Consider the following 24,317-nt stretch of genomic DNA (forward strand, 5'->3'; position numbering starts at 1 on the left):
TTCATAACTTTAGATACAAAGATGATACATGGATTCAACCAGGATATTCATATTTAGCAAAACTTAACTTTTCCATTGACACCTTACATGACCTACTTGTACCAGATTTGTTGCAATTGTATAAGAGTGGTAATATCAATTATATAAATGGTCGGATTCAATCATGCGGGATTACAGTGTAATAATAAAACTCCCCTAGGGATAATGGACATGATAAAGCTCCTATGCCAGTGATGGGTGCTTTGAACTTGTATTAGAGAAAAATACTATTGATTTCCTCCTTACAATGCTGTGGATCTAAAAAACTAAACAGAATGTTTATAGGTGTTTAGGCCTTTAACAGTTTCATTTCTTTTTTAGTGTGCTTCTGTGTATATTCTATGAACACAAACAGGAGAGCAAAGTGTGCAACAGCCTAGGAAACAAATTCCTAACAGTGAAATGCCTCTGATTTTTAATTCCATTTTAAAAGTGTACAAATCAAAAAGACAGAATTGTCAGTATTATGGCAGACTGGAATTCTCTGCACTTTTTACTCTTAAAGTGTATAGCGTATTTGAGTTTACTGCTCCCACTTCACCCTTATATTCCCTATAATTCTCATAAAATGGTGGATGTTAGGAATTCCCTCTGAAAAAATGTACTGCGTAAAGATGGAGAACAAGAAAGGAAGCCTGGAGTATGCAAAATCACAGAATGTGTCAGTTCCATTGGGACTTGAACAAAACCACTGAAAGACAGATTGTAAATGAATGACTTGAATAGATAAAAGCAAAAAGTTATGGTCTCTGTTAACATATGTGGGGAGATAAAGGGGTACTGTATTTTCTGGGTAGCAGGTATAGAATGTATAAGGAGAGGCTACCGTTTTACTTTTAGTAATTTCATAAATTTCTTGCTATGATAAATTACTACATATAGAATTTCTGCAGAGTAGTGACAAAATGACAAAATTGTCTTCCTGCACAGACCCTTCTAGAGACAACTACTAACCTCCTGAACCACGATCTGCACTGGTCCTTGTGTAACCTGAGAGCCTCCATCACTAGAGGGCTTAACCCAAAGCAGGATTACTGCTGTATCTGTCTGCAGCAATACAAGAGAAGGCAAGAGATGGCTGATGAAATCATTGTCTTCAGGTAAAGCTAGAGATATGTGCATGTTCATGTTTTATACATAGGGATGGAAACACTACCTTGGTGAATTAGGAACTGCCATAAGCCTTTATCCAACTTTCAAACCAAACCTTTGTTTTAGAAGTTCAAAAGATTCAGGTAACTGTACAGATACCCTGAGTATTACTATTTGTTTGAGTGTTGAGGCTTGCTACAAAGGCACCCATGCTAGGTCTTCCTTCTTGCTGTAGTGGAGCTGTTGCCATCACTGTATCTTTTTGCCTTAAGTATGTAAGGAGATCATAGGGTGCTTTATTATTATTTGGCTAGCAACGTGCGTTTTGGCATTTTTTGCGGCACATCCCTGATTGATAAGCGTAGACCTTTCTATGAAAGGAATTGATAAAGGAAAAAAACCTAGTCATTTCCCATAACTGGAGTTCACATCTTTATTTTATTTAGATTTTACATTGCACTTGTCACCAATTCCTCTTGATGCATACAAAATCCCAAAATAAGTGAAACCTGTCTAAAGGGTCATTTAAGAAGTTTCCTGTGTGGGCCAGCAGACTGAGAGAGAGCTGGAGGTGCCAGAAAAGGGTCTCCACAGTGGGCTATGGAGAGAGGCTTAGCAGAACTGGGGAGCACTTACCCCAGGAGGGACCATAGGGAAGAGCCAGGTTACTGTGACTGGGGACTAAGGGCTTGACTACGCACATTTAGTTCACAGCAAACTGGGCTGCAATCTGCCCCATACTAGCCTGCTGTGGTCTAAGGTCTACACCACAGGCACTGTGACAGCGCCATAGTGCAGACACTTCTTACACTGACAGAGGGGGTTTTTCCATTGATGTAGATAATCCAGCTCTGCAAGCAGCAGTAGCTAGATCAACAAAGAATTTTTTTGTTGATCTAACCACATCTGGAACTGGTTGTTAGGTCAGCTTAATTGCAGTGATCAGGAATCTGAATTTGTCACACCCTGGAGTGATCTAAATTTTAAGTGTAGAACAGGGCTAACCTCTCTGGACCCCACAGTCACAGTTTGTTATCATTAGTGAGGCCATAGAATAATACCTAGCTCTTATGTATTGTGCTTTTCATCAGTAGATCTCAAAGTGCTTCACAAAGGAGGTCAGTATCATTATCCCCACTGTACAGATGGGTAAACTGAGGCACAGATGAAGTGACTTACCCAAGGTCCCCCGCAGGCCAGTGGCAAAGCTGGGAATTGAACCTAGGTCTCCTGAGTCCCAGTCCAGTGCCTGGCCACCAAGCCACACTGCCTCTGTGAGCAGTTCTGTCCACTAAGGGGTTCTTCCAGCTTCCTCTGAAGCAGCTGGTTCTTTCTGCTGTCAGACAGGATACTTATGTTAGTGGACACTTGCTTCAGTCTGGGATGTCTGTTCCTGTGGAATGTGTCCCAAGTGCATGAGGGAAGGAAAACCCACTTTAAGGACTATTGTAGAGTAATTGTCAAAGAAAAGAATTACGAGGTAAGTAAATCTATCCAATTCTTCCCTGGATTGAGTCTCAGCCAGCTAGCCCTCTTCTACATCCCAGTCTTCACTGGGGAGTTGTTCTACTGCACCAGCAGGGTTGGAAGAGATGCAGATGTAGACCTGGATGTCTTCCTGCTGAGAACACTGTGAACTATAATGCCTCACTCCTGCTCCCAGCTGCAGATGAAACAAAATGGGTAACGACCTTAGAGGATAGCATTGGGCTGTTGCACGTTTCTGCCCCAAGACCTCTCTCACAGAAAGGAACTGAGCTATTTGAGTGACATTATCAGCCCCTGCTTGGTTCCTCCCTGAGGTCAACAATGGCTCAGGATCAGGGTCTGAGGGTAGCTGAACTTCAACAGACACGAGGAGGTAATTGTTCAGCATCTGAAGGCTATTTACCTGTAACTGTTCTCATAATATATTGCCACCACAATTTCACACTCACTATCTCCCATCTTTGAAATTCTTGCTTCTGAACAGGCCATCATGAAATGAAGGGGCCTGGTCTGTATGTGCAAAGCATTATGGATGTGATCTCTGTCAGAAGATGTGATTCTTTTGTGGCTCTCTTTGCTTTTAGTGACTCTGGGTTTGTACAACCCTTGATCCAAGGGTGTGAAAATGTGGAGGCATTTATATACTGGGAACTATTGTTGTAGGTAAGCAGCTGTTTTTCTTAATTGAAAATCAACAGGAAAATCTCCCCTTTCAGTAGCATGACATTATTGTACTTAGCCTTAATAAGACTTTTTAGTTTTAGTATTATTTAGTATATTAGTATTATCACATTTTAGAAGTTTATAGTGAAGTTTCTTCTCTTGTTTTTACAGTTGTGGCCATTTGTACCACTCACTCTGTCTGCTGAGTAAAGAGTGTGGCATTGAAACCAAGGGACAGATGAGATGGACTTGCTATAAATGCAACTCAAGTAACAAAGGGGGAAAACTAAGTGAGAATTTCTCAGAGCTCAAAAAAGGGAATGGTGCATCTCTGGCACAGGTAAGATTCATGGGAGGGTTTGTCCCTGAGTGCTAACATGTTGAACTGTCCTTGCTGTCTCTAGATTATTAGTGAATTTCATCTCATTTTTGTAGCCTAGCTTCATTTACAGAGATGAACCCTATAAGAAAGGAGGCTGAGCTCCCACAGAGTGACATCCTGGTGGATGCATTTACCGTTTCATCTGCTATGTGGGGGCCTGGAACAGGCCTTTGGGGGCAGTTTTTTAGATTAATGTTAACTGTGTTTTGTATAGACTCACTAGCAGACCTGCTATAGGTCTGATAGATATTGGAGAGTCTTTGATCCACCTTCCCAGGAGACAGGATCTGCTGTCCACCTCCTGCACCCTACTCCAAACTGAGCCTGACCATTTCTCTGTGGTGGGAAATTTTAAGAAAGTCTAGATGATGGTAGTGGCACCAAACTCATAATAGTAAGAAATTACTGATGATTGGCTATAATACATCACCACTGTCGGTTTGCATCGAGCCAATAAGAAAATCTACATCTGGTGCAAGTCTTTTTCAACCTAATGCAGCCAGAAATAAATTGTGAACATGCAAACTCCTACTTTCTCCTGGGGTTGATACCACAAAGTGCAAGTAAAAATAAATAATGGATGGCTTGCCAAGATGTCTCCTCTGAATTATGTATCTCAGGGAGCAGAGTTCTGCTTTTGAATGTTACAGAGAAGGTGGAGATATGGACTTTTCCCTAAATACATCTAGATATTTTGTGCATTTTCTTTGAAAATAAAACATCCTACCACATACACAAACCATTAGTGCATATTCTCTTCTGAAAGCAAAGTAAATCAGTGACTGAGTACATTGTGATGGTGTTTTGCTCAAATTCTTTTCTAGCAGATTACTTCACCGTCTGCCAAATCAATTCTGATCAAGGGATAGCTAACAGCATTAGTCCTCTTCCATCAGCTTTTGTGGGGGGGGGGGCGGGGTGAGGCTTCTTGCTAGAAGGCAAACTTTTAAGAGGGAATCTCTGAGGAATACATACAGCACAGTGCAGCTTCAGCGGTCATACTGTATTAGCCCTTTAAATGGGAACAGAAAATCTTCCCTAGCCTTGAGAGTAGATTAATTTTGTGGCCCAAACATCATCTTTACAAATTTTATCAAATGAAAAGTGTGCAGCTTCTATGTAGTATGTATTGTGGAAGAGCAGTAGAGAATCCATAATTAAGGCTGTCTCGGCTTCTATTGCAAGCCATATGTTATAGCTCTCTAATTTTTTATTGAAGCCAAGGTATTAATTTGAAATTTTGAGTGGTTAAGAGAGGCTATATTACTATTTTCTGTTATTTTCAAAATTAGAAGATTAAAAATGTGCTTAAATTAATTGCTATAACTCAAGTTACTGAGGTTACATTTTATATCAATATCTCATGAATTTTTGACTACCAATTTCTCAGAAAATGATTAGTTTAACAAAAAGCTCAGTGTCACCCATCTATACTGGTCTGTAGGCACTCAAGCAAAGGCTACTCTTTTGTGGGGTGTGTGTGGAGAAACTGCTATTTAATATCTTCATCGTTATGCAATGGGTCTGTTAGTGGAAAAAGAAACAAATCCCAAGAGAGCAGTTGGCTGAGAGATGGGACAGGGCTGAGCTGGGAAAAGAGAAAAAGCTCAGTGAGTCAGGTGGAGGGTGTGAAGAGCTGTTTGGCACTGCAGAAGCAGCAGGTAGGAAAGCGCTTCACATTTCCCTGCTTTCTTGAGCCCATCGTCTTCGAGGAAGTGCCCTTTAGCTCTTCTCTCCTCCTACAAGAGCTAGCTCTGGCTTATCAGAGCCCCGAGAGCCCCTCTTGTTCTCACCCCCTGACTGCTCTTCATGTCCCCAGCCTCTTCACTCAAGTTTATAATGTTTATCATTTAAATGCATAACAAACGTTTAAGTTGTGGCACTTCAGTATTTTAACCATGTACAATTTTAATATTTTTATTTACAAAATATATTAAAACTGCATTTACATCTAAACAATAAAATTGCCAATACAAATGCTTTAGGTGCCCTAAACAAACTTAGAATCATAACGATGACCACTCAGCAGCAGTAAATTATGTAACAAATTAACTCAGCTGGCCATCAGTCAAAGCAACAGAAAAGCCCCTTTCACCCACCTTTAAAACATTGGTAAACTTCAATGGGGCTTGGGAGGGGTGGCTTGAAGAGTGTCCAGGGGATGGGAGAAGGGAGGTGTTTGCAGCACAGGTTACCTAGAACACAGAGCCTGCATTGCCAAAGGGGCACGGGGGGAGGAGGTCTGCTGTCCCTGCATGTGCTGGGTTGCAGCATACTGGAAACCTAGCAGCAGCTTCAGGTAAACTTTAAAAATATAGGTTCTTCTTTAAGTAGTGTCCCTATGGTTGCTGCACCCTAGATACGCTTGCGCCAGCTGCGTCTTCGATCGGAGATTTCTCATAGCAGTGTCTGTTCGGCCCGCACATGCGTGTTCCTCAGGCTCATGCCCCATGCCATTGCTATACAGCACTGCATGGGCTAATGGTCCTCAGTTCCTTCTCAGCCACCCTGGCTTGAAATAGCTTTAGCTCGTTGTCCGAGTTGAGTTTTGCCTCAGCTGTTCTTTTTGTAGTTAGTGTATTATAGTAGTTAGTTGCATTAGGTTTTTTGTTTTTTTTCAATATATATATAAAAGCTAGCCCCCCCAACCCCCCCCAGAGGTTTTGCCCTCTCTGTGGGTTTGCCCTGTTGTGCCAGGAGTATTCAAGTATTCCCTGTTGTGCCAGGAGGCAATCCCAGTGAGCAATAGACACTCACGCTGCATCCATTGCCTTGGGGAATCTCATAAATCCCCAAAGTGCAACTTCTTTCTGACGTTAAAATCTAGAGCCAGAAAAAACAGCGAGATAAAACTTCAACTCCTTATGCTGGATAGCTCACTGCCAGGCCAGGCCCTCCCCCTGTATGCCAGAAGAGGCAGCTGCTTTACTCAGAGACTATCTCTGAGCCACATTCCTCGAGGGCATCTAAGAGGAAGACCCAAGATTCCTCTAATAAGTATTCCAAAGACCATGCTCCAAGTTCTCCAGGTAGGGAATCTACCTCAAAGAAGTCAAAGGCATCAGCTTCCCTGGTTCCCATCAGTCTTAGACATGATGCCCACAAAGCTGCTGGTTCCTCAGGTATCAAGAGCTCGTCTAATCAAAGAGACCCTAAAATATCAGCCTCCAAAAGACCACTGGTACCAACAGGAGACCATGGCGGCAAGAGCTCTACTGCAGTACCAAAAAAGACCACTCAGGCTCTGTCCCAGTTCCCCCAGATCATTCGAAACTAGTGTAGCGTTGACTCCTTTGGCTACTGTTACTTCAGCTCAAGCCCTGGACATGGTACCAAAAACGCTCTCTGAACCACAAGAATTCAGGTTTCCCCAAGACCATGCAATGTCTGAGACCCACTGATTCACCATTGCTTGGCTCAGATCTCTCCTCAGTACCAAGGGCCTCCAGATCTCCGGACACCTGTTTGATACCGATGGCGGTACCTCAAGCTCCTTCTGCTGGCCCAGCATTACCGAGTGACTTAGAGGAGGAGGATTCTGATGAAGATTTTGCCTCAGCCTCCTAATTATCAGTGCAAGGCTCTCCACTTCGCCCCTTGAACGTTTGTTTCTGGAAATCCCTGAGGAGCCTGAGCTCACTAGTGACAGATGTCCACAGGTTCCATCCTGCTGGGGTGCCACCCATGATATATGCGCCACCCCCCTGGCTGTACTGGGACCCCTGGATAGCATATTGCCATCGATTCTCTAGGACTTCAAGCTCTCCCCTTCATAGAGATAGTCAACCCTCCCCAGCCTCCCTTTCCAGAAGACTGGAGCCTCAGGAAGAGATGTTTGAGGAACAGGATGTTTGATGTTTGAGGGCTGACAAGGTGGTCTCTCCAACTGTGAACATCTTTTTCATCCCCGGATGAAGCTGTCATGCCACTTCCACCATCCCTGGCTGACAATTTTATACAGTTTCAGGATCTCCTCAAGAAAGGTCATGGATTCTTTACAGATTTCTCTCGAGGAAATTGAAGAACCGCATGATAAGCTGCCCGACATCCTCCATACAGCCTCCTCTGCACATATTGCCCTGCCAGTCAACAAGGAACTCCTGGATCCTGCAAATGTCATCTGGCATACTCCTGCCTCAGCTCCTGCCACTATATGCCTTAAAGGAGTCAGAATTTTTATTTTCTCACCCATCTCCTAGCTCCTTGGTGGGCAAGTTGGTTAATGAATGTGGAAGGCAAAGGCAGATCCATGCTAAATCTACACCCTATGATAAAAATCATAAGCATCTCGACCTCCTTGATAGAAAATCTTATTCTTCAGCTTCTTTACAGTATAGAATCACCAACTACCAGGTCTTAATGCCGAAGTACAACCACACAAATTACACCAAGCTGAACTCCTTTATTGAACATCTACTGACAGAACACAGAGAGCAGTTCCAAGCAATTATTGCAAAAGGCCAACTGCTCACCAAGACATCTCTGCAGGCTTCTTCTCCCAATGCTGATGATGCTGCTGCTTATTTGATTTTTACAGCAGTAGGTATTATAGCAGCAGGAGGGCCTCTTGGCTTTAACTCTCAGGATTCCCAAAGGGGATCCAGAATACAATAGAAGACCTCCATTTTGACTGCACTAAGTTGTTTGCTGAAAACACAGATGAATCTTTGCATATGTTAAAAGATTCCAAGGCCACTTTACAATCTCTGGGATTGCAGCTCAGGCCCCTGCAGGCGTGGCTTGCGTCCGTGTATCACTCAGGCAGCGACAGTCTGGACATGGTGCTGGCCGTTCTGGGACATACCCTCGATTCCCTACAATAGTGGCTGGACCCCCGGATGGAAAGCGCTGGGGTACCGTTCCATCCCCCCAGCCCACTCTGACTTTTGTAATGGATGCGTCGGCGCTCGGCTGGGGAGAGCATCTCGGGAGCATGATGACTCAGGGCCTATGGCAAGTAGAGGAACTGGCTCTGCATATCAACATCAAATTGCTCAGGGCAATCCGCCTCGTTTGCCAGGCATTCCTGTCCCGTTTGCAGGGCCACTGTGTAGCAGTACTGATGGACAATACCATGGCCCTGTTTTACATAAGCAAGGCGGAGCCTGGTCGTCTCCTTTCTGCCAGGAAGCTCTCCTCCTATGGGAATTTTGTTTAGCCCACTCCATCCTTCTCGAAGCCTCATACCTGCCGGGTGTTCAGAACGTACTAGTGGACAGCTTGAGCCAGCAGTTCCTCACACACGAATGGTCTATTCGGCCGGACGTCATCCACTCCATCTTCCGCAGCTAGGGGTTTCCCCGAATCGACGTGTTCGCCACGTTGGCCAACGGGAAGTGCCCAGCCTTTTGCTCTTTCTGGGCTCACCAGCCTGGGCTCGATTGCGGATCCCATGGTCCGGTCAACTACTATATGCCTTTCTGCCATTTCCTCTCATCCACAAGGTGCTTCTCAAGGTCTGCAGGGACAAGGCAGACGTCATCCTGGTGGCCCTAGCTTTGCCTTGCGAGTGCTGGTACCCCACCCTCATGGACCTATTGATCTGGTCACCAATTCGTCTACCTCTCACTTCCGACCTCATCTTGCAGAATTATGGTCGCCTCTTCCACCCAGACCTTCAGTCACTTCACCTCATGGCCTGGAGGATCCGTGGTTGAACCAAGCAGAGCTCGCCTCTTCGGACCCGGTGAGGCAGGTGCTCCTGGAAAGCTGCAAGCCTTCTACCAGAACCACTTACAAAGCTAAGTGGAAAAGGTTTTCTATCTGGTGTGCCCAATGGCAGGTATTCCCACTCCAGACTTCAATCCCGTGCATCCTGGACTATTTGGTGCACCTGAAAGATCAGCGCCTGGCATTCGGTTCTCATAAGGTTCACCTCGTGGCTATTTCGGCATTTCACCCGGGCGTTTCCGGGCGCTCAGTGTTTGCACACCATATCATGGGACATTTCCTAAAAGGACTAGAAAAGATCCATCCCCCAATGAAGCGCACTGTCCCTGCCTGGGACCTCAGTTTAGTCCTATCTCGTCTCATGGGTCCTCCCTTTGAGCCACTAGCTTCATGCTTGCTCCTCTGCCTCTCCGGGAAGGTTACCTTCGTAGTGGCCATCACTTCAGCACGACGCATTTCTGAACTACGAGCCCTCATATGTGAGCCCCCGTATACCATCTTTCATATGGACAAGGTGCAGCTTAGCCTTTTATAGCCTCACCCGGCCTTCCTACCAAAAGTTGTGTCCCGTTTCCATGTCAGCCAGGATATTTTCCTGCCGGTTTTCTATCCAAAGCCGCACGCCAACCTCCGTGAGCAGCAGCTACATTTGCTGGACGTTAGAAGGGCACTCATCTTCTACATAGACCAAACGAAGCCGTTCCGCAAAAGAACCCAATTGTTTGTCACTCTAGCAGAGCAGATGAAAGGTTTGCCAGTCTCTTCCCAGCGGATTTCCTCCTGGATCACGGTTGTATTCGTACTTGTTATGACTTAGCGAAGGTGTCTCCACCTGTTGTCACGGCTCACTCCCCGAGGGCTCTGGCCTCGTCAGCAGCCTTCCTGGCACACGTACCCCTCAAGGAAATCTGCAGGGCTGCCACATGGGCTTCGGTGCACACCTTCATGTCGTGCTACGCCATCGTCCACCAATCACGTGACAATACGGCCTTCAGCAGGGCAATTCTCCAGTCTGCAATTCCTTGACTCCGACCCCACCTCCGAGGTAAGGCTTGGGAGTCACCTAACTGGAATTGATACGAGCAAGCATTCAATGAAGAAGAAACGGTTACTTACCTTTCTGTAACTGTTGTTCTTTGAGATGTGTTGCTTATATCTATTGTATTCCCCCCTCCTGCCCCCCACTGTCCCCTCTGTCGGAATAGCTGGCAAGAAGGAACTGAAGGGGGGTCGGGCCGGCAGGGTCACATATAGAGCACCATATCGGTGCCACTCCAAGGGGTTCCACAGCCAGCCCAATGGGTAGCTGCTAGGGAAAAGTTTCCAACATCTGTGCATGCGGCGCGCACGCACACACCTAACTGGAATAGAGATGAGCAACACCTCTCGAAGAACAACAGTTACAAAAACGTGAGTAACTGTTTCTTTTAAAATGTCTAACTTTGCAAGATGCTGTTTAACAGGCTCCTTAGCCGCTGTTGGAAGAAGTATTTCAGCATCAATACATAACATTGTTAAATGAGCCAGCTTGGTTCCAGATGCAGAACAGAAATATTTATTGAATTAATGCCTTTTCTACTTCATTGACAATTTTGCCATCATCAGGTAATAATTTGATTTATGCCTCTGCTATGATTCCTTTCATTCCTGATGCATTTAAAAATGTTATCTAATTGTCCTTGTTGAAATTTATTATTATTATTAATAACAATATTTTATTTTGTTATTTATTACCTTATTAATACAGGGTAGCACCACACATTAATTTCACCATAAATTCTTTTTTTAAATCCAGTAGATCAATGGTATCTATACCATTGTTCTAAACATGTGCAAAAGCCTACTGATAAGTAATTACTGAACCCAAACAGTAAGAAAACATTCATAAATATTTGATTAAGGTATTTAAAAAAGGGCTAAAATCAGGGATGCTTCGACCTATGTTGGTCAGCTCCAGTTTGGTCAGGCAGGAGGTATTAGCAATGAACCTTTTAGGACAGGTTTCAAAGTAGCAGCCGTGTTAGTCTGTATTCACAAAAAGAAAAGGAGTACTTGTGGCACCTTAAATTGGTTAGTCTCTAAGGTGCCACTAGTACTCCTAACCTTTTAAGAGTTCACCCTTTTATAGCCTTAACAAACAAATGATGTCATCACCTGTTGCTAACTTAGCTAAAAAATGGTTTTTGGCTGGTTTTGAGGTCACTATGAGTTCAGCACACACACTTCCTTATTATTAACAATCTCTGATAATTGGAGCACTATCCTTTATCTTTAACCCTTTATCTTAAACTTAAACTGCAAAACACAGATTTTTCTACATTCCTACAGTCCTTACCCCTATTTGCTATGGATATTTTGTTTTAATGTTCAGTGCTTTACCACTACTATCTCATTAATCCTGCAGAGCCCAGACAGTCTTATCTTTTGACACAGCAAAAGATGTAAACTGGTATATCCTGACCGTATCTGAGAGAGCATTTGGCTAACTGCCAAAGACACCAGCGTTTTCTGGCTTTCTGATAATTGAAGCATTTTAGATGTTTAAGATGTAGTCATTTTTTCTCATGGCCTTCACAATTTCCGACAGTATCTGCAGTAACAATAGGTAGGTTTGAGATTACAGAGCAGAAATAACAAATCTTTGTTTCTGTTGTCTAAATGGCAGGTTTCTATGTGAAAAGTAGTGTGGCTAAAAATGTGGTCACTTTCTCTGCCTCTGCCTTGGTGTCCTCTAAGACTTCTAAAAGGACAAAAGAAAAGAATGAAGGACACAATCAAGCGGAGCTCTGAGTTTTTAGTTCCAGGAAGTGGAGCAGTTCTACACACAAGTTTTTTCTGTCTTTGCAAATACCAAGGAAAGACCCTAACTTGTACAAACCCAGATAAGTTTACTACTTCTCTGTTCACTTACAAACACCAACACTCTTCTACTCACTTTACCTTGCTGGGAAAAAAGAGCAGAGTCACAGTTTGTCATGGGATACAAGTTGTCAGCAGTAATATATTTAAAATAGGCTTGCTTCTGGGGGTCCCATGAGATCAAGAGGGTTACCTCATAGGTCTTCATTAGGCTGAGGATAAAGGTCTCGTCACTCCATATCTCACTGTGACCATAGGGCTTGTCATGTTGTGGTGTGCTTGAGGCATTCATGTGTATTGTGACATCCTAACATCTTTTTGTTGTGTTGTGACACCTATAATTCAGTGCATGTTACACATTCCCCGCTAGTGGCTGATCCACAGAACTTTGAGTCTCCAGCTTAGTGCGTCTTCTGAATTTCCAGCTAGAATCCTTAGCCTTTTGATCAAGTGGTGGTGGCTCATGCTTTTATCACTGAAAGCCCCAGATTAAAAACCCAAGTGGCAGCCCAAGTCGCATTGGCTACAGTCAGACCCAGTATGTGAATGTGTCTCACTAAGCCTCCACACCCGGTCTTCTGTTGTTGCAGCTGGAGGATGTGTCTATCCCATGACAATCACACACAAATGGGGCACTTCTAAACATTAAGTTCTGGAGGTTTCATGGGCACATTAGCATCTCTTACTGAAAAGATGCTTTCCATGCCATCCTAGTGATCATGGGCAAACCAGTAGCCTACCCTGTCCAGCTTTGGGCTTTCAGTTTGTTCCTCATCTCCTGGGAGCACTATGGAAGCAGCATGCCCAGCTTCTGGAGGAGAGTTCATTGACTTAATTTCTATCACCAACATTCTCATCCCTTCCTTTAATCCTCTCCTTAACCTCTCATTCTTCTGGCTCTGCCCCTCACAATACAAGCATGCTTTAGACCAGCATTTCTCAAATGCGGCCACCAGGGCTTTTCTTGCAGCCACAGCCTCCTGAACAGTGATGGGGGAAGGGGGTAAAGCAGTGGCCTCTCCCCGAGGTTGCCAGCAGGAGTTGCGTCCTACCCCCTTCTGGAGAGAAACGTGCTGGAGGAGCAGGTTGCCAGTGAGTTCCACACCTTCCTTTACGTTCCTTCCATCCCTCCCTCCCCCAGCCCTCACTGCCTCCCCTGCTCCCATATCCATTCTCCCCATGGCCTCTGACCCCCACTGCCTCCCTACCCACCTCTCCATCCAGGGCTTAATTTGTCCCTGGGCTTGTCAGGGCTGAATAAGTCTGCTGCTGTGAAAAGTGGTATTTTTATGTTTGTTAATACCACTTTTCACACCAGCAGACGTACTAGCTAGCAAGTCTTAAAAAAAGCAACCATAAACAACAATAAAAAAGACAAGACAAGCACCTTATTTATGTTGCTGTTCCATTTAGGTCCAGTAAAGAATAGAGACAAGTGTACATTATTTTTATTAAAAGCGGCAAAGAGTCCTGTGGCACCTTATAGACTAACAGACTTATTGGAGCATAAGCTTTTGTGGGTGAATACCCACTTCGTCGGATGCATATAGCAGAAATTTCCAGAGGCAGGTATAAATATGCATGTAAGCAAGAATCAGGCTAGGGATAACAAGGTATTTTTATTGTTGTCTGCAAAAAATCCCAGCATAAATAAATTGGAATGATTTTGACATGTATATGTCATATTTATTTCTTTGTCTTTCCTAAACTTAATTACAATTTTAACTAAAATTCCTAACAGCAGCCACCAGCAGGGGTTGGTGGCTGCACTCTGAGGTCACCAAAAAATTTGTCATGAGAATCCCTGCTTTAGACTCCCATCTCAAAAAAAACCAAACCACCAACCCCCACCCTTGCCCCTATTTGCCTCTCCAACTATCGCCTCCCTCCCTTTTCTCTTTCATCTCTAGGCTCATTGAACATGCTGTTCACAATCACTGTCTGGAGTTCCTCTCTTGCAATTCCATCCTAGACTCTCTTTACTCCAACTTCTGCCTCTTGCACTCCACTGAAATTGCTCTTGTCAATGTCTTGACCTCTTCTTAGCCAAAGCGCAGACTCAGTACTCCATCCTCATCGACCTGTCAGCTGCCTCTGATACCATTAATCATGCTTTTCTTGAAGTCTTGTCCTTCCTTGGCTTCACCCTCTGCCTTCACCTAGTTATCCTCCTACCTCTCTAATTACCCCTTCAGCATGTCCCTCAGAGGCTCCTCCTTATCCACCGATCAGCTTTCTGTGGAGTTTGCAGAGGGCTCTGGCCTGGGTCCCCTCTCTTTTTCCTATGCACCTTATCTCTGGTTAATCTCATCCACAAACATACATTCAACTACCATCTCTTTGCTGATTATTCACAGATCTATCTCTCTACTCCACACCTGTTTCCTTCTCTCCAAACTAAACTAAAATCTCAGCTTCTCATGTCTCTGACATCTGGTGAATGTCTTGCCATCAGTGCAAGGTCACTGGCTAAAACAGAGCTCCTAATCTCTTTCCCCAAGTCCTCAGTGCTACCTCCTTTTTCTATCACTGCGGACAACACCACCATCCTTCCTGTCACTCAAGCCTGTAACTTGGGTGTTATCTTTGACTCACACCGCTCTCTACATCCTCACATCCAGTCTGTATAATCTTTTCTAATTTCTGCATAACGTGTCTAAGATACGGCCTTTTCTATCCATCCACACTGCTAAAACGCTCATCCAACTCTCATCATCTCACATCTCTATTACTGCAACATCCTTCTTTATGCCCTTGACAAATGCCATCTTGTCCTGCACATATCCTGAAGAAGAGGTCTATGTAGCTCGAAAGTTTGGTTGAGCAGAAGTTGTACCCATAAAAGATATTACCTCACCCACCTTGTCTCTCTAATATCCTGGGACCAACATGGCTACAGCAACACTGCAAACTGCTCAGATCCATGCAGAATGTTGCTGTAAAGATAATTTTCCTAAGTTGTCACTGTGATCATGTCACCGTTTTTGCATCCCTCCACTGGCGCTCCCCCTTCTCTCTACTGCATCAAATACTGCTTGTATTCACTTTCAAGGTCCTTCCTGTTCAACCCCACCCTAACTACCATTTCTTATTTACTATCAAGATATTGACACTTACCTCCAACTGGCCAATGAAGTCAGCCTCCACTGCCCGCTTGTTAATTTTCAAACAAGTATCTGTGTGCTTTCTCCCATGCTGCCCCTCACGCTTGGGAGAAGCTCCACGTAAACATCCACTAAGCTAGCTTGTTATCCTTCTTCAAATCTCTCCTCAGAACTCAAGTCCTTTACTGCAGAGCCCACAGAAAACTTGTCAATGGTTAAGCCACTGATGTGCAGAAACCAATGCCAATCATGCTGACTCCTTGTGCTCCTTATCTGTATTTCGCCCAGTAGGTCTCTCTTGTCTGAAGTTTCTAGGTTGAAGAGGCTGTAACAATGTATTTGTAGTTGGAGTCACCAAGCCTCTCTAATAGTTTGAAGGGGATGGAAAGAGGCCAGATCTCTCCAGCTGGGTATTTCCTCACAACAGGTGGGCAGAGAGCGCTTCATCTCTGGCTCCATGCTGCCCACATTTTGCAGCCCCGGGCATAGAAGTGCACTGCACTCCAGCAACTCTTAGCTGGGGCATGGTCCCTTGGGGGCCATCATCAGCCAACTGCTGTAATCTATATCAAGGCTATTGTAGCCTCAGCTCCAGAATCAGGGATTCTCAACCAGCTCCATTACAGCCTCCTGCCTCCCACCCCAGCAGAGGCAGGATACAGACCTGAAAGTGTAAGGATTCCAGGCTAGGGTGTGGTGGGGTTGTAGACCAAGGACTTAATCAGTCCTCGCCTCACCTCCTGCTTCCAATTATCATACACTCTGCTGTTCCTGAATGGACGGACTGACTGCCTCTGCAAGTGGCACTTTGGGAATAGCATGATACCCTTTGAAACACTGGTTAGTTGATATGGTGACAATCTTTGTGGAAGGTACGGCTCCTGGAAGAAGTACTTCTGTAGGTTAATAATCATGCCACAAGATCCAAGTACCCATACTTATAACTACTGTATGTTGCTGCTCTACTCTGGCTCTAGCTGGTGATGGGTTGTGCAGCTGTGGAATCAAGGATAATTGCAGGTTTAGCATAGCGGTGCTATGACTACTAGAGAAAAAACATACTACAGAAAATATCCTCGCCTTGATGGTGACCTGGGCACCATGATCAGAGTAGGAAATGGGGAGCCTGGAATTGAAAATGTGGCACAGAGAATTTGTTTTTCCTCCTTTTTGCAAAATCAACCAGACCTTTTAAACCCACCACTGACTCAACTAGCACTCTGTTCTGGATTGTTTCTAGGCTGCAAAACCCTTTCTGAATAAGAAAGCCTATGTTGTTGAGTTCTCATGGAGTTGCAAAGCGGGCAGTAATTGGCTGCCCAGCCAGCCTGAGGCATTTGAGGCAGAAACTACATTTCAGTGTGAAACTAGATGTTTAACCTCTGTGCACCAACACAGGTGTCAGACTTGCTAAGAGAGACTCCCTATCACAATGAAAAACATTCCTTTAGTTATATGGTTAAAAAAGGAAAAGGACCCACATCGCTTGTTTCCAAGACAACAGGAAAAGTTGCTTGCAATATTTCAACTCCTCAATCCTGAGAACAATCTGATAGTTACATACAGACAAGTGGAGAAATGGCAAACTCGATGCAGTTATGTTACATTTTCTTGTCTTTGAATGACTGAGAAGAGTAGATGATCAGCTTTCCTTGTTATCCTTTCTTTTCCTCTACAAGTGGCATAGGTAATTAGTAGGCTTGGCAGAATTCATTTTTTTTATAATTTTGAAGGATATTATTAGTTTTAAGCATTTTTTCAGTTCTTATCAAATAAAATTTTCACACTTGTGCAAAATTATGGGTTTTAAATATTTTTTCTACTTTTATTGATTTAAATTTTCACAGTCCTGGGAAATTATGGGGGAGCGGTCAGATAATGGGAGGAGGTCAGACAATAATTATTTATTGACAGTAGATGTTGAAATGCAAAAAGCTAAAGCTTTAAAACTGCTAATCAGAAGTTACCAACATCCCATCAAAATATACAAAGTAAATATCCTTAAATAAAACTCTCCTAAGTTCTCAAGCAGTATTTTTCTTTGTAAATTTCAGTTAAGGATGGAAATTGTGGTGAAATTGACATTTACTAATTAAAAATCTAATCCTTCCAAGCCTAGCCATTACTGACCAGAAACACCACTACATAACAGGTCTATCTAGAGTAGATGCGTAAACCCTACTTTTTTAGGATCTCTTTATTTCTAAATTTACCTTCATCAAAAAATATTCTGTAATGTGTGCAGCAAATTAAATCTATTGGTTCCTTGACCAACAGGTACTGACAGTAACATTTTACCGTGTAAATAGTTACATTTCAAACATGAAGGAAAAAGGAAATGAGTCAGGAATATTATATCATCAATTTCAGTTTGTCACCAAATTATAAAACGGCACTTTGGCATGAGTGATCTATTATAGGTCTTAATCTGCAGTGTTAGAATTCATCAAGGAACTGAATCAGCCTCTTGAAGGCAGGTTTGTTCAAAATTCAAACCTCTTCACTAGCTTAATGTGCTTCTTCAGACAGCAATACTATACATACAGGATTTCACATCTCTTTCAACCAGCAATTGCATTGTGCCTCTAGGCGGCAATTCATCCCCAGCCGTTCATCACAGAGCAAGTTGAAATGAATAAACTGTCTGAGTGCGATAGTGACAGCTCTTATGTGCATACAGACATCCTGCCCTGTCCACTGCTTTGCTCAGAGCAGGTGTGGAGCAAAGTAAATATAAAAGCATACAATAACGAAACATAGTGGGACACAGGAAAACAGATGAAAGAGAAAAGGAAAATAAATCTTACAAAGGGCTCAGGAAAACCAGTAAGAAGAGAAGATAGGAAAAGATTGTAAAAGAGACAAAAGGACACAGGGTAAAAGAAATGTAGACATTTATGATTATGATGGAGGCAGGTATTATGTAGTGTTCAGGATGCTGCCATGTTGGCACAAGTTATACAGTGGGTAATAGAATACTGTCAACAGTAGAGGGCATTATACTAACATAATACAACATTGCATTTCATCTCCTTGAAATGCCACAGCAGCTAGAGGCATCAGTCTGCATTCCCTATTAGCATCAGGAATAGCTCTCCAGTGTTGGGTAGTGCTGTGTGCATGAGTGGGACCTGCCCTCCAGCTGCTCCTCAGTGGTTAGTGCCCCAGCCTCTGACCAAATGGAATTCTTTCTTCCCAAGGTAGTTTATGGGCCTTTTCCAGGCTTAACTGACTTTGCAAGAGGGTGCTGGGGCCTTCTCTCCTCCCTTCATTGGGTAGTAGTTCAAAACCAAGTTAGAGGCTGAGGAGACATGTCCTCAGGCAAAGTGGCAACTCTGTCCTGCAGCACACTTTCTCCAGCAGGTGCCTGGCCTTCATGCTCTTCGGCAGAAAGGGAAGGGTTGGCCTCCAAGAGGATGTTACAGGAGTAACTAGGTGTATCTGGGCAGGTGAGGTTCCTACTCTTTACGGTGATGAGAGTTCAGGGGTCTTCCCTCTATTGCTGCCCTTGGCAAGCCTAGGCATCCAACAACTGCTAGCCTGAGCCAAGCCTAACCTGTTCTAATACAATAAAAACTAATACGCTATTCATTAAAACCAGATTGTGTGCCCCAGTTGCTGTTCAGCTTTTCATGAATATTGGCTTTAATACAGTAAAAAGAAAAGGAGTACTTCTGGCACCTTAAAGACTAACAAATTTATTTGAGCATGAGCTTTCATGAGCTACAGCTCACTTCATCGGATGCATGCAGTGGAAAATACAGTGGGGAGATTTATATACACAGAGAACATGAAACAATGAGTGTTACCATACACACTGTAACAAGAGTGATCAGGTAAGGTAAGCTATTACCAGCAGGAGGGAAAAAACCTTTTGTAGTGATAATCAAGATGGGCCATTTCCAGCAGTTGACAAGAATGTGTGAGGAACAGTAGGGAGGGAAATAAACATGGGGAAATAGTTTTACTTTGTGTAATGACCCATCCACCCCTGTCTTTATTCAAGCCTAAATTAATTGTATCCAGTTTGCAAATTAATTCCAATTCAGCAGTCTCTCATTGGAGTCTGTTTTTGAAGTTTTTTTGTCGAAGAATTGCCACTTTTAGGTCTGTAATCGAGTGACTAAAGAGATAGAAGTGTTCTCCGACTGGTTTTTGAATGTTATAATTCTTGACATCTGATTTGTGTCCATTTATTCTTTTATGTAGAGACTGTCCGGTTTGGCCAATGTACATGGCAGAGGGGTATTGCTGGCACATATCACATTGGTATATGTGCAGGTGAACGAGCCTCTGATTGGTAGATATCACATCAGCCACACTATAAGAGGCTCATTCACCTGCGCAGCTACCAATGTGATATGTGCCAGCAATGCCTCTCTGCCATGTACATTGGCCAAACCGGACAGTCTCTACGTAAAAGAATAAGTGGACACAAATCAGACTTCAAGAATTACAACATTCAAAAACCAGTCGGAGAACACTTCAATCTCTTTGGTCACTCGATTACAGACCTAAAAGTGGCAATTCTTCGACAAAAAAACTTCAAAAACAGACTCTGAGAGAATGCTGAATTGGAATTAGTTTGCAAACTGGATACAATTAACTTAGGCTTGAATAGAGACTGGGAGTGGATGGGTCATTACACAAAGTAAAACTATTTCCCCATGTTTATTTCCCCCCCTACTGTTCCTCACACGTTCTTGTCAACTGCTGGAAATGGCCCATCTTGATTATCACTACAAAAGGTTTTTTCCCTCCTGCTGGTAATAGCTCACCTTACCTGATCACTCTTGTTACAGCGTGTATAGTAACACCCGTTGTTTCATGTTCTCTGTGTATATAAATCTCCCCACTGTATTTTCCACTGCATGCATCCGATGAAGTGAGCTGTAGCTCATGAAAGCTCATGCTCAAATAAATTGGTTAGTCCCTAAGGTGCCACAAGTACTCCTTTCTTTTTGCGGCTACAGACTAACACAGCTGCTACTCTGAAACCTTTAATACAGTAGTTACTGACTTGCTGCTTTAACGTAAGGAATTGCTTAAGTATTTTCATTTGGGAACGATTGTAGTCCTGCGGTTAGAACAGGAGACTGGGAGCCCCCAGGTTCTTTTCTCAGCACAGCCACTGAACTGCTGTATGACTCTGGGAAGGTTACAACCTCTATGCCCTGGGTTACATGCATGTGAAGTGTCAGTGTGTTCCATGCTTACTCTCAGCGGTGTTTTGAAACTTAAGGTTTGCAAAACATTTGAAGGTGCTGTCGAAGCACAAAATAACTTTGGTAATAAATACAGAATAAGTTAACATACTGTGATGTTGAGTGCGTAAGGCTCTGATTCAGGAAGATGCACTCACTACTTCTCCAATATACCTTTGTATAACCGTCACTAAAAATGCACAACCACAAAGAGTCAAGTGTCAGTGCTTGGTATTGTCAGGATAATACATGAGGGCTGAAATCCTGGCTCCATTGAAATCAATGGCAAAACTTCCATCAACTTCATTCTTTCAGAGGTAATATTAGTTCTCTTTTTGTAATTTGTCTTGAGCCACTACTGTGACTCCTGCTTTCCTACCCAAAGAGATTCAAGGTAAGTTCATATTAAGGTGACTCAGTAAATAAACATTAGTTGTATTGTTATAAAGACTCTGTATAAACAAAATCCTGCATACAAATATTTTTTGCACGTTTGAGAACATAGTGAAAATATTTTAGCATGAATATTTTATATATTGTTTTGTAATAGTAAATTTCAGAAACTAGCAGCTAACGGGAATCCTCATTAATGCTGATCTGGCATCATTAGCTCTCAATAGATCATATTGTTAATCTTATTGTTTTGGAATACAAAATAGAAACATTTTAATATTCTAACCAAGCAAGGGTACAATAATTCTGGACAGGCTATCCCCCTCCCCCCCGCCTCTTCCCAGATTATTAATTTAATTAATATCTATAAAGCACTTTAGAAATAAGAATTAAGCACAGTGTAGTGCTAAGTACATATTACAATGGTTTATGATGTCACCATAACCCCTTAGTATATTTAGAGCTTTGTGTTGTGTGGTTCAGTCTTTATTACTCTTTTTGCATAGAAAAGTGACATAAAGCAAAATAAGCATGTTCCCTTTTTTAACAAGGTACAAAACTGTAGCATAGGTGCTCAGATCTAATGATAGTGAGCCAGTGTAAATACCTAGCTATATAGATTTAAATTTTGGTTATTTGATTTTTATGTCTCTAATTTTTTGTAACCTTGTAACTTTGTTTCTTAGACAAGTTCAGAGTCCCTGTTGGATTCCCAGCAAATCCAGGCTTTTGACCAACTCTGTCGACTCTATCGAGGAACCTCCAGGGTAAAGTGTCTTCATCTCTTCTTTTTAATTGGTGAATCAAATTGTACCTGACTCTGTGCCATCCATTGGAGCCGGCAGTCTGGGTGCCAACTCTTCCCAAGAGCTTAGAATCATAGAATATCAGGGTTGGAAGGGATCTCAGGAGGTCATCTAGTCCAACCCCCTGCTCAAAGCAGGACCAATCCCCAATTAAATCATCCCAGCCAGCGCTTTGTCAAGCCTGACCTTAAAAACTTCCAAGGAAGGAAATTCCACCACCTCCCTAGGTAACACATTCCAGTGTTTCCCCACCCTCCTAGTGAAAAAGATTTTCCTAATATCCAACCTAAATCTCCCCCACTGCAATTTGAGACCATTACTCCTTGTTCTGTCATCTGCTACCCTGAGAACAGTCTAGAGCCATCCTCTTTGGAACACCCTTTCAGGTAGTTGAAAGCAGTTATCAAATCCCCCCTCATTCTTCTCTTCCGTAGACTAAACATCCCCAGTTCCCTCAGCCTCTCCTCATAAGTCATGTGTTACAGTCCCCTAATCATTTTTGTTGCCCTCCGCTGGACTCTCTCCAATTTTTCCACATCCTTCTTGTAGTGTGGGGCCCAAAACTCGACACAGCACTCCAGATGAGGCCTCACAAATGTTGACTAGAGGGGAACGATCACGTCCCTCGATCTGCTGGCAATGCCCGTACTTATACATCCCAAAATGCCATTTGCCTTCTTGGCAACAAGGGCACACTGTTGACTCACATCCAGCTTCTCGTCCACTGTAACCCCTCGGTCCTTTTCTGCAGAACTGCTGCCGAGCCATTCGGTCCCTAGTCTGTAGCGGTGCATTGGATTCTTCCGTCCTAAGTGCAGGACTCTGCACTTGTCCTTGTTGAACCTCATCAGATTTCTTTTGGCCCAATCCTCTAATTTGTCTAGGTCCCTCTGTATCTTATCCCTACCCTCCAGCGTATCTACCTCTCCTCCCAGTTTAGTGTCATCTGCAAACTTGCTGAGGGTGCAATCCACACCATCCTCCAGATCATTTATGAAGATATTGAACAAAACCGGCCTGAGGACCGACCCTTGGGGCACTCCACTTGATACCAGCTGCCAACTAGACATGGAGCCATTGATCACTACCTGTTGAGCCTGACAATCTAGCCAGCTTTCTATCCACCTTACAGTGCATTCATCCAGCCCATACTTCTTTAACTTGCTGGCAAGAATACTGTGGGAGACGGTGTCAAAAGCTTTGCTAAAGTCAAGGAACAACACATCCACTGCTTTCCCTTCATCCACAGAACCAGTTATCTCGTCATAGAAGGCAATTACATTAGTCAGGCATGACTTGCCCTTGGTGAATCCATGCTGACTGTTCCTGATCACTTTCCTCTCCTCTAAGTGCTTCAGAATTGATTCCTTGAAGACCTGCTCTATGATTTTTCCAGGGACTGAGGTGAGGCTGACTGGCCTGTAGTTCCCAGGATCCTCCTTCTTCCTTTTTTTAAAGATGGGCACTACATTAGCTTTTTTCCAGTCGTTCGGGACTTCCCCTGATTTCCATGAGTTTTCAAAGATAATGGCCAATGGCTCTACAATCACATCCGCCAACACCTTTAGCACTCTCGGATGCAACGCATCCAGCCCCATGGACTTGAGCACGTCCAGATTTTCTAAATAGTCCCGAACCACTTCTTTCTCCACAGAGGGCTGGTCACCTCCTCCTCATGCTGTGCTGTTCAGCTTCTTTCAATGCTGCTGCAATATGGAAAGATAAGGTTTATTAAATCAAATTCTGATCTTTTTGGAGCTTACAAAGGCAGGATTTTCCACTCTCAAGACACAGGCAAAATTTCGCACAGACTGCTATCACCTTCAACTCCATTCTGCATTTAAGTGCCCTCACCCTGTTTTCAAAGGACCATATCCCACTTACCAAAATTCAAATATACAAATTACCAAGTTAAAAAATATTAACATCCAAACTCATTTCAAAACAGTGTTTTGCCATATAAAAGCCTTCTGACAATTGCAATTATTCCATGGTCCTTGCACTAATATAGACACAGCTCACCCCAATAGATTGCTTTCTGTCTTTCACATACTTCTTGGGGGGAGGGGCTATCCATCTAAAATGCGGTACATTGCAGAGAGGGTGAAGGTGAGAACCTCCTTGCTTGGTCAGTGCTTAGGAACATAAGATTGCCATACAGAAATAGTCCTGTTCTGGATCCTGTTCTGGACAGTGGCCAATGTCACATGCCTCAGAGGAAAGGTATAAAAATCTTCAAAATAAGTGTCAGTGAGCAATACTACCCCACAAAAGACTCCTTTCTGCCTCCAGCTAGTGATCACCTCATGCTGTGAATCAGAGGGTGAAAATCCCTTGTAACTTTGTCCTGCTGTCATAGCTGTCATTGCTGTTCTCATTGTGAGCACTTTCTCCATAGTTAAGGGTTCAACCAGGGTTTCATACTAATCTGTTTGCCTCAGTAATATCCTGCTGCAATGAGTTTCACAGCTAACTATACAGTGGGTGCGAATGTATCCCCTTTGTCTTAATTGTATCATTGTTACTTGAATATCTTGTAAAAGGAAGGGGACAGGTGGAGGGATCCCATACTGTCCGTGCGCTCACACACCCTTTAAAATAAATGCTTCCCTAAAGA

General features: G+C 43.4%; 1 protein-coding gene across 2 annotated transcripts in view; it reads left to right on the forward strand.

Annotated features, from left to right (window-relative positions):
* The window catches only part of VPS8 (VPS8 subunit of CORVET complex), a 229,679-nt gene that overhangs the window by 204,360 nt on the left and 1,002 nt on the right, over nt 1-24,317 (forward strand). For both annotated transcript variants that reach the window (XM_048863795.2, XM_075132277.1), the window contains 3 exons: nt 970-1,139; nt 3,454-3,622; nt 21,581-21,661. In XM_048863795.2, coding sequence (XP_048719752.1) covers nt 970-1,139; nt 3,454-3,622; nt 21,581-21,661 — 420 coding nt within the window. The remainder of the gene's footprint in view (nt 1-969; nt 1,140-3,453; nt 3,623-21,580; nt 21,662-24,317) is intronic.

Source organism: Caretta caretta, chromosome 9 (genome assembly GCF_965140235.1).
Source record: "Caretta caretta isolate rCarCar2 chromosome 9, rCarCar1.hap1, whole genome shotgun sequence".
Taxonomy (NCBI): Eukaryota; Metazoa; Chordata; order Testudines; family Cheloniidae; genus Caretta; species Caretta caretta.